The sequence below is a fragment of the Harpia harpyja genome, chromosome 11 (genome assembly GCF_026419915.1).
Source record: "Harpia harpyja isolate bHarHar1 chromosome 11, bHarHar1 primary haplotype, whole genome shotgun sequence".
Taxonomy (NCBI): domain Eukaryota; kingdom Metazoa; phylum Chordata; class Aves; order Accipitriformes; family Accipitridae; genus Harpia; species Harpia harpyja.
The window spans coordinates 29,124,039-29,135,664 of NC_068950.1; the positions used below are offsets into that span (position 1 = coordinate 29,124,039).

General features: G+C 34.2%; 1 protein-coding gene across 1 annotated transcript in view; it reads left to right on the top strand.

The window, feature by feature from the left end:
• ODF2L (outer dense fiber of sperm tails 2 like) overlaps positions 1 to 9,282 on the top strand; it is a 77,238-nt gene extending 67,956 nt beyond the window's left edge. The window contains exons 14-20 of the mRNA XM_052802669.1: positions 394 to 504; positions 1,656 to 1,760; positions 2,919 to 3,077; positions 5,163 to 5,248; positions 5,335 to 5,497; positions 6,388 to 6,513; positions 8,486 to 9,282. Coding sequence (XP_052658629.1) covers positions 394 to 504; positions 1,656 to 1,760; positions 2,919 to 3,077; positions 5,163 to 5,248; positions 5,335 to 5,497; positions 6,388 to 6,513; positions 8,486 to 8,614 — 879 coding nt within the window. The 3' untranslated portion in view covers positions 8,615 to 9,282. The remainder of the gene's footprint in view (positions 1 to 393; positions 505 to 1,655; positions 1,761 to 2,918; positions 3,078 to 5,162; positions 5,249 to 5,334; positions 5,498 to 6,387; positions 6,514 to 8,485) is intronic.
• The last annotated feature ends 2,344 nt before the right edge of the window (positions 9,283 to 11,626 follow it).

Here is an 11,626-nt window from a genome sequence, read left to right on the forward strand (position 1 = left end):
ATCTATGGCAAAGCTAGGAACAGGGTTGTCTAATCATCTACCTGCTTAACCAGGATGCCATTTACTTCACTGTCAGTAGCTACAAAATTGCTTAACTAGAAATTGTTCTTTTATGTTTGTAAAACTTTCTTTCAAGTTAAAGAACTGAGTTTAGCTCAATTATTAATTTCAATTTTTAAAGGGTTTACAGGTTTTGTATTGTGTTTATCCTACGAAGTAAATGTTCTCATGAGCTGGCAAATGAACTGTGGGCTATTATTTTTGTTTGACAGGATAAATGATTGTGTGACTCTTTTTAATGCCTGCAGGTCACTTGCTAGTACTATCATACTCTAGATTGTGCTATTTTAATAACACTCTTACAATTTTTATATTTTCCGTGTTTTAATCAAGGCTTCCCTTGCTACATTGGAAAACAGTACCATTTCTGTTGAAAATGAGCTGCGAAATCTGCAAGAAAAGGCAAAGCTGCAGGAAAACCTTGTTGAACAGTATAAAAATCAGGTGACTAGCATATTTGAAATGTTCAAGTATGGTTTTTAAAGTCGTAAGCAGCTTTGAGGAAATTATGAAGGTTTTGTTTGTAATAAACCAGATTCGTTGTCATAGTGATTATTATATTGTCTTAACACTGAGGATGATAGAAGAGAGTGCCATTACAAGCCCTATCCAAGAGTAGTCTCCACGCTGTTACTAGTACACATAATCCTTACTGAATTGTGTGAAGCCCAGTTGAAGCTCATTGAAGCCAACAGAGCTAATTACTTACTTGCTTAGAAAAGATTTGCTTCCTAAAAAGCAAGTTGGCAACCTCGTAAACTATATTTAAAAAGTAAAATTTGAGTCTGATGTCTTTGGTGGACATATCCAATGATATTTAGCCTCTCCTTGGTCATATCTTTATTTCCTCATTCCTAAGAACAGTAAACCAGCATTCAGGTACTGTTGTAAGAGTCATCTTAATTACGTAGGCAGCTCCACATTGAAAATACCAGCAAAACATATAAATCAGACTTAAAATGGGCTTTTTATCAATTCCTTTTTTGTACTTGGCTTTATTTACACAGAAGGCATTTTAGAACATTGATTCAAAGTTGTATATATTTCTGCTATAGTATAAACAGCATTTCCCTGACCATCTTCACTTACCTCTTTTTAAAATCATTGACAAAAGACATGACACAAAATCTAAGTACAGCCAGTGTGCCTTGTCTGTGGAATGCATCACCACAATTAAAGTTGCCAGCTTTAAGATGGGAGATGTAGTTCCAGGGAACACCCAGCCTTAAAGCAGCGAGTGGGATGAAATACCCTAGCTCGTAGCTGTGGTGACTCCAGATGGGAACTGTTGGTGATACTTGTTATGTGGGGAGAGAAGGGTAAATCATGCTGCTGCTTCTGTAGCACAACGGTAGCTCATTCTCCATTGTTGAAAATGAAATTTTGACATCCGAGCGCTCTTCACGTGGTTACCCTTTTATATTTGCTGTGGTGAGTAGGATAATGAAAATAAATAACTTCATATAATGACAAATGTTGAGATTCTATTTAGAAATCAAAGGTTTTCCTTTATGCTCCATACTAATGATTCTGTCTTTTCTATATTTAAAAGATACACCTTGCAAATGTATGTGGAAAAATATATGTTGTCCTAGGTACAAAAATTACAAACAGCAGTAGAAGAATTGAAATCCAGATATGAAACAGTCTTAAATGAAAACAAAAGAATAACAGAAAACAAATGCTTAGAAGTAGATAAGGTAAGTTTTGCAGTAATGAAGCATGTTTCCAAACAATTCTGTAGGACATTGATCTTCCCTACATTATTGTGATCCACTTGTTAGAAGTCAAAAGGTACTGGCTCTTTTTTCTTTTCCCATGTATAGAATTGATTTTAAATTCACTGAATGTTTTACTAACTCTTACTTGTGAGCTGGTGCTTTTTTGGATACTACGCAATTGCAAACAGGTGAGAAATGGTTCTTAGAATAATGACTAAGGAGTTGGGCTGCTATTTTAGAATTCAAGGATTCTTTTATCACTTTTTAAAGTGTGATATTGGTGTTGATGATTTTAAAACTAGGTCTCTCGACAGAACAGCTGTGAAAGTTGCGTAGGGAAGCAAACCTACTGTAAGACTGCTTTGTTTGTTTTAACTAGCAGTTAAAACAGAGAATCCGTACAGAGATGAGTTTTAAGTTTTTCAGCATATGGAGCTGAATACTGGAACACAGCGCATTCTTAAGCATCAGAAAACAGTAAAAAATTGGTAGGAAAATCACTTTCCTCAGTTCCACAGCTCATCAAAATACATATTCTTTTAAGTGATAACGATGAGGCAGGGACAGGTTTTGCATTGCCTGCAATGTTCTGTTTTAGAGAGCAGAATTAGTCCTCACAGAGAAGCGTCTTAGATGTTCATTTTATTTCATACTAACTTTATTTTTCCATGATTGAGTTGTAGAATGGAGAAAAATATTTTCTGATCCCATAAATAATATTTGCACAACATTGTATGTGGCTTCAGATGGTATTAGGTGTTGCCCTCTTTTCAAATACTGCAATACTTGTATGGTCAGAATTTTTCCTGTAAGCTGCTTAGTGTGTCTGTATGCCATCTCCCAAAATATATTGCAGTAAAAATAAAATCAAAATTTGCTGTTGCATGATGAACTGCTAACACTTGCATAATTTTGTGTATGTTCATTGTGAGTGTCACTGAGTCTTTAATGAAATGTAGTCAGAGGTGGAAATTTCTCGAATGATGAACTTGTAACTTTGTCAGTATTTTATAAATAGGTGATATGCAACTTGTATAGAATTTCAGATTTATTACTTACATGGAAAGCCATTAAGTATTGCAACAATTAATTTATGGTTTTACACTTACATTTTTCTCCTGTGATGCTACTATGCAGGTGAGGGACAAAACAGAGGCTGAGTTAAAGGAGTTAGAACATGTTTGTGACTTGCTGAAAGCAGCTGAGGAAAAGCAGCAAGGATATCAGGAAAAGCTTATGTCCTGGGAAAGGATCCATGCACAGAAATGCAAAACCCTTAGGGAGCTGCAGGTTCAGGTGCTTAGAACATGCTGATTTTTAAAGATAAGTAAGAAAGTTATGTGGAAGAAAGTCTCTGGAACGTTTTTTTCCTATTAATGTGTCAGACAGTTGTGTAGTTTCCTTTGTTATTTGCTTCATAAATCAAAAGCTTCTTCTGTAGAAATAGCATAATGCAAATGAAACCATTGCCAACTGTATATATGTGAATTCAGTACATGACGAGCCTAGTTGCTTTTAGATTCTGTATCTTTCAAGTGAGTATATTCTTGATCCTTTTGAATACTTATGTCCAGAGATGTGTCGCAGAATTCTTCCCTGGAAATAAATGTGCAAGTCTAGTTATTGTTTGTGTCTAGTGGAATAATTTAATTCTACATTAGTTTTGTTTTTAATGACTGATTTATGAAGCAGACAATATTTACTCAGATAAATAGTCATAAATTATATTGTTGATGATGTATAACTTTAACATTTTAATGATTACATTGTGTTGGCTGATATAATATTTTTTAAAATATGCTTTAATAGGATCATTTCTATTTTTAGTAGTATTTTAGCACTACTGCTTGTATTTTCTCTTAAGGCTGAATATGAATATTCCTCAGCTTTTTTTTCTGTCAATTTCAATGGCAGGGCTAAGCTTGGGGTTTTTTGTTGTTCTCTTTTCTCTCTTGTTTTTTTGAAATGTGCTTTTGAGTTAGAAGAAAATACTCTGCTAGCACGAATGACAAAGGTGTTTAAATCAGCAGGGTGGGGAAGGGGCTTAATCTTCTCCCTGTGTCAGTGGGAAAACTTCACCTGAAACACAGTGAGTCTCTGTGTCCCTGTAGACTTTACATGCTTATAAAAAAAAATAGCTCTTGATTTTGTTTTAGATTTCTTGTCAAGATGATCTTTATAGCATTGAATTTTGTTCTTGTTTGTATCATTTTAAATACTCCTTCCAGGGATGCTCATAAATCCATCTTTGCTTAGCAAAGTACTTAAGCAACAATTTTGAGGTGCATATATAAAATGATGTATGTAATTTTAATCTTAACTACATGTTTTCCTCAATAAATGCAAAAAACCTTTTCAGTATAGTGAAGTAATTGGGAATATAATCACTAGTCTGGTGGAACAGCAGTTAAATTTCAGCCTTAAATCTCGGTGATGTCCTTTAGAGCTTCTGACCCTTGATCCTATGACCAGAATTTAGGAAAATTCCTTTTGGAGCAACTGGACCATGTGTAGAAACCCTCTTCTGGGTTCAGCTAGACCAGGACATCAGTTTACTGCTCCTCTGCTGGAGATTTCTGCTACTACCAGTCTGCTAGCTGAACAGCCTGTAATTCACATAAACAAAATCAACCAGATTAGCTCAAATTACTGGATGGAACCACTTGAGGTAGTCCAGTGAATGATGAAGGTTGCCCCTTAAATGATGGTGCCAGCAGGCTGGTGATGTGGCTGTTTATTGCTAATCTGCTGTTGATGTATGGTAGCAAGAGCAATAATCTCATCACTACTGTCATGAGATTTAAAAGAAAACATGTAAAAATTTGTCAGTCTGGATGCTGCGCAGGGGAAGACAGTTTGGCTGCTTGCTTTCTTCAGCTTCTGCTACTGATATACCTCTTTTTACAAACTTGATTGTCTTTTTTGATATTAACTACTTTCTGAAATTCCTTGCCAGTGCTACAGTGTTCTGTGATAACTGTATATATATGCAGTATTATTTTTATGCTTCCTGTGACTGTAGTGTGAGAGAACTTATTTTTGCTGGAATCTAAAGCTTAAGAGTCAAAGTTCACAAGGAGGTAGACCCAGCCAACTCCTAATACACAAGGCTGTGTGAGCAGCATATGGGTTTTGTTAGGACTTAACTTTGTTACATAGTGGGTTTTCAGTCTTAAAGTGTTCACACAAAGTTTTAGTTTGCTACTTTGGCTGTATTTTATTTGTTTTAAATACAAGATAATGTTTACTTGAACATAATACAGCGTTCACCTGAAATTACAGTTCAATTGTTTGATTGGATTTTAATAGGCAAGCTTACTTTACTCTGTAATGTCCTATATATAGGTCTCTCCAACTAGAAACTAATTGTCATTTTCACAGGAGGAAGACAGTGTAACTTCTGTGGGTAGTCATTCCTTAGAAGAAGAAAACTGTAACATTCAGAAGAAATATGAAGATCTTAAAAGGTAACTTTTTAAAAATCTGACTGCAATTAATTCCTACACTTTTCTGCTATAGTGAACTGTAATGCGTTAATCTGTTTTGCATAAAGGCAGTTAGAAAAGATGCAATTTCAAAATGAAGAACTTGCTTGTCAACTCAAAAAAGAAGATGAGAGTCTTCAGTGCAGTAAATTGCAGCTTGAAGAGAAAATTGCAGAATATAATGGATTAACCAGACAACTGGAATCTGCTTTGGAAGAAGGGAGAAAAATGGTATTGATGATTTAATACATCTCTTGATCTTGTTTGCCATTTTCTATTTAAAAATAGCATTAAAACCAAATGTGCTTGAGGAGAAAAGATGGGACAAGATTATTTTGCACACAGGGAGCAATACTAAAAAGTTACTGGGAATTTCTGCATGTTTAAATATGGATTACACAATTCAACTCCTTTGTAGTATTCAGATCCTATTGAAATTAATGACAAAGGTCAGTGGACCAACATTTCACTATCATTTTTTTGGTGGCAAATCAAAATGCTTTAAGCACCTAATACTAAATCCCACACATGTGGCGAAAGTTTCTGAACAAAAGCTTAATCATGCCTTTTTCTTATTTTCTGTAATGGACAGCCCACAAGAACTTCAGTGTTGAAATCCTTCTCATTTTAGAGGAAGGCTTTGCACACTTTCAATATTAAGCAGAGATTTCTCATTTGTAGAAAGGATACAAACAGTAAATCAAATGGAAGAGGAAATGTAGGAATTTAGATTTCAGTGAATTATATTAGTTTAATCAGAAAATATTTATGAAGTTGTAATTTCTGTCTCAGTCATGTAAATAAACTATCTGAATTTTCTCAGTACTGTGTGAGGATATTGATTTGGGTTTGAAAAAATGGCAAGTTTGGCTTAACTTAAAAATGAGTTACAAAAGTGTCTCCCTCCCAATAATATTACATTTTTTTCCAAATTGAAACTTCTTTCAAATTTAGCCAGAATATTTCCCATGTTAGTTTAATTTCTGTGCATGGGAAATAACTGAAGTATTAGATGACAGAATAGGAAGTAGAGCTATTAATGCTAAGGTATAAGAAAATAATTTCGTTTGGGCTTTAAGTGAAAGTAAACATACATAATTTCTCTCTCATTACTATTATAGGTAGCTGAAGAACTGGAAAAAATGTCGTACAAAGAACAAGCCCTTCAGACAAAAATGCTAGCACTTGAAACTGAAGTGAGAGAGGGGCAAGAAGAGAAAAAACAACTCCTCTGCATATTTCACCATGTAAGTAAATAATACTGTTTATGACTTAAGAAATTACTTACTGCATCACCATTTACAGTAAAAATTCCTTTTACTGAAAAACACACTACTAATACAATTGATACACACTTTCGGGAACAGCAAATTAATTCAACTTGACAATATACTTTGTCTATTGACATTTCTAACAGACTTAACAGATGCCCAGTCTAACTAAATCACTAGAATAATAATGACTTTACATCTCTTACTCAATCCAGTTTTCCCAGCAAGGCAAAAATAAAAAAATATGTATGAAGATTAATCTGAGAGGGAAATTACAACATGTTCAGTAAGCATGCTTAGATTTGAATAAATGCATAACAGTTCCATAATGACAGTGGTATCTGTTTTTTTTCCTGAGCTGATTACAAGAATCTGATGTTACTTCAATTTGTGAAAAGCTTTCAGCTCACATACCAATGTCCCACATAAATGTAGTTACTGACAAAGGAGATACTCTGATTTTTCAAAGTGTCAAGCCTTTAAATGCCCAAGTTTTGATATGTTGATACTTACCTATTCAGCAAAGCCACAGTCGAAGAAGGTATTTTGGATGAGTAATACTATCTGAAAACAAAACATTGTTTTATCTAATCCACAAAATTTCAGCACATTTTCTATTAATAAAATGTCAGACATCGCTGAATTCCCTAGATTAGTGATGGCAAATAATTTGCTTTAATCAAAGTTTTGATACAGTTAGAGATCTGTCCTGTGATCAGTGATAATAAGCTACAAAGCTATTTAAAATAGAGGACACTAAAAATGTTTACTATCCCTCTCCTAGACTTTCAAAAACAATATTCTGTATTCTGACTTGCAGTATTGAAGATTAAAATCAAGCCAACCTAAATGCAAACTCTATTCAAGATTTAAATAAGACATCAGAGATACTGTTCTGAATTCAGTACACTTTAATTTTTGTCTCTATCAAGTGTAACTTAACATCTGCATTTACCCTAAAACAAAAGTGTTCTTAAAATAAAATCAGGCATCGGCTAGTGTTTTATGCTACTTCAAATATTTTTTCATAGGAATTTCTTACTATGTTAAAGTAAAATAGAAAATAAAGAAAATTTTCTTGTCTTTCATCCCAGAAAAACTCATAGGTATGTTTTCAAATGGTTTCCATTTGAAGCTTACAGTTAAAGTATAAATGTGAAAGATACGTCTGAGCGAACTGGTCTAAATTAATTACTTGCTTTTTATTCCAATTACATTTACATATAACTGAGAATGCATTACAGAAAATTATAAAATGGTCTTATTCCTGTCGTTGTAGTGAAACTGGAAACAAAATAGGACTGTGAAGGTAACTTTATTCAGTTATTCATTCTAACCTGATTATTTTTTTCTAAGGCTGGATTTAAATCTGATGACTATAATTCCATTTAAAAAAAATTAAATTTATTTTAACCAACTAGCATCTGAAATCTATAATAGACATAAAAGGAAATACCTGAATATCGGTAGTATTTATATAACAAATTATCTATGGTGTGCATCATTTATGGAACTAATGAGCAGGTAATATTGCTATCAATGATCCTTTTTTATATTAGGAACTACAGGCATCAAAAATCATGTTGCATCAGAGATCAGTAACAGATGTTTCCTTGAAAAGTCAACATGAGAGAGAGCGTTAAGTCCATGATAGATTTAAGATGCTAGGAATCTTTCATGATAAAAATTCAGAAGGTTAGTTTTTACGTTCCCAGGCTTTTTTTGGATTATAAGCCTATTCAAACATGTTCAGTTTGGTCCTGACTGAACGTAAATAAAGCTTCAATATTCTGAGGCCTTTGGGGGAGCCTTCAGTTTTGTGGAGCCTCTGAAAACTTTTACAGGTAAATAAGGCTTATAAAATTTAGGTGCTAGTTGTCTTACATTATAATTCTGATTGATTTGTATTTTATTTCTAAGTTGCATTGCACTTCTCTTTTTTCTTTAGAATGAAAAGCACCATGAAGTACGTTTGAAAGAGCTGGAGAACAGCCTTCAAAAGTCAGAGAACAAGAACCAGAGCATCCAGAATTATGTCCAGTTTTTGAAAGCTGCATACATAACAATGTTTGGCTGAATTCTTTAGATTATTTATTAATAAAGAAACTTTTCAAGATTTGGCTCTAAATCTTGTTGGAGGCAAGGCTGTTGAAGCCTTATAGTATTTTGCAGGATTGAGTACTCTAATGTTACTTCTTCCCTAGGAAAACTTCTGTTGTGGGCAAGGAAAAGCAGGTCAATCATTACTGTATATCCTACTGGCTGGTCACATATGGAAAATTTACCTGGTGTTGCTGATACAAAGAATTGTATTATTCATGGAACAGAAGTGAAAAGGCAGACTGCATGATGGTAGTGACAGGTGTGTGAGTGTGGGGTACGCACACAAAGTTGTGAATTGGTCAGCGAATTTACCATGTGTTAGGTCCTGTGCTGTAAAATCTTACCTGTGTCCTTTTAGTCCCTGGTAAATGCAGATAATCACAGATTACCTTTCAGTTCACGTGGGGGAAGAGAACACCCATGTACTGGTTGCACAGTAATTTCCGTATTTTAATTATTAATAATTATATAATGTTTATCAGTCATTATAATTCTGTTACTGTAGAAGTCTAGTTGCCCAAGGTAATGATATCTATCCTATTAAGACAGGCAAAAATTTAGAGAGCATTAGGCTCCCTTCCTTTCTTTTCACTGTAGCTTAGCACCAATATAGCACGCGCTACTGCACCGCATGAAATATTTGCAGCCTTTTATTCCCTACAGCCCATTGTAATCAGGACTATACTATAGTAATATTTAAAAAATACAAGTAGGAAAGTATTTTAGATACAGGCATAGTTTAAGCTCTGAATGTCACCCTTTCATGGTGACTCAGCTCCAGTAAGGTATTTAAGTATTTGGCTGTGTTTGAGTACAAGAGCTGGTGTTCACTGAAGTGAGTAAGACTGACTTATGCCTCAGGTTAAACACATGTAAACATTCAGCTGATACAGGACTAATACAAAAACAATTTTGATTGAGAAAGTAATTGGTTTTATAGATATATGCTGTGATAGGTTTTTTTTAAAAGTAGTACATTCAGATAAATATATGTAATTTAGAATGTGTATTTAAATATATTTTTTTGACTGAAAACATAAGCTAGTTCATGCACGGACAATACCTGTGTGTTAAATGTAGTATTTCAGTGTTAGTTATTTATAATGTGTAAAATGTTGACTTTTTTTTCCATTTTTGCAAATGCTTAGCCATCCTAACAAATACTGATATGTGCTAATGATCTGCTTGTGTGCACTTTTTAAAAACAGAATTATCATTTATTATGTATGACATGCTAGTAGCTAATATTTCTGTTAAATTCGGGGGTTTGTTGCGTTACACACACATACTTACAACCATACTTGTGTTCATTTAGTTCTGCTTGTGCTACTTATAAAATATCAAAACCTTTTTGAACATCATCATGTATGAAGGAAAGATTTCAGAAATAAAGTGTTGAATCTAGTCCATGACTGGTTTTTAAAAGGTTTTAAAAATTATATGCATTTCATTGATAAATGATACAAAGACGTAGAGTAACTTGATTTCAGCCTGTATTTTGCTATCCATGTGTCCTGGTTTCGGCTGGAATAGAGTCAATTCTCTTCCTAGTAGCTGGTATAGTGTTATGTCTTGGATTCAGTATGAGAAGAATGTTGATAACACAGGGATGTTTTCAGTTGTTGCTAAGTCATGTTTAGACTAAGTCAAGGATTTTTCATCTTCTCACGCCCAGCCAGCAAGAAGGCTGGAGGGGCACAAGAAGTTGGGAGGGGACACAGCCAGGACAGCTGACCCAAACTGGCCAAATGGGTATTCTATACCATGTGATGTCATGCCCAGTATATAAACTGGGGGGAGTTGGCCAGGGGGGCAGATCGCTGCTTGGGAACTAACTGTGCATTGGTCGGCAAGTGGTGAGCAATTGCATTGTGCATCACTTTTTCTGTATATTCCAATTATTTTATTAATATTATTGTAACATTATTATTATTATCATCATCATCATTATTTTATTCCTTTCTGTTCTATTAAACTGTTCTTAACCCACAAGTTTTACTTTTTTTTCCAATTCTCTCCCCCATCCCGCTGGGTGGGGGGGAGTGAGTGAGCAGCTGCGTGGTGCTTAGTTGCTGGCTGGGGTTAAACCATGACACCAGGAAACTAGATTTTTTTTTTTCCTCTCTCTTTTTTTTTTTTTTTCTGCCTGTGTCGAAAGAAATAGATGTGGAATTATTAAAGTTGCTGACAGCTTCAGGTACCTATTTACCTCTAAATGTCTATAAACAGAATAAATTTAAGGTACATCAAACTATATGTGAACTGATTTAACTTATAAAATCAGAAACTTGTATTTTTTTCAGCTCAACCCATAGTTTCCATTCTATTAATCTAGACTTTCTTTCCTTTTCTTCATATTCAATCACTGGAATATACATTCTTCATCTCTGAAGTCTTAGAAATATCTTAAAAATGTAGACAGCATTTTCCAAATGATGGTGGTGTTTTTATGGCTCTCCATTACTGATTTTTTTTATTTGCGTGGTAGCAATAGAGCTACTAGTCACAAAGATCACTTATTTTTTCCTCAGTTCCTTTTTGAATTGGTGTTAGCTGATCATGTTACTTGCATTTTAAATCCTTTTAGCTCATTTAGAGACAGAAGTTGCTGTCTTTTTTTTTTAATAAAGAATGAATTCTTTTTCTAACTACCTAAGGATCTCGCATTTACTCTAGATTGCTGCTTGTGTTTTCAGTCATGGTGTAAAATAACAGCTAAAGTAGTTCTTGCCTTGTTCATTTTACAACATAGAAAGCCATGTGTCATGCTGCAGAATTCTTGGTTACAGCTATACTGAGTTGACTGTATTTTGGGATTCTAATATTTTTCTTTAAAGCAATTTATTTTTACTGTCTGCATCACATAGCAAAGTGGCACTCAATTTTCTGGGAAGAAACAGACTCATTATGCTTGCTTTTCTGGGAATTTTCATCTCTAGACTATTTCAGAAGTCCTTGATAATGATGGTGTTACCAGAATCTCACC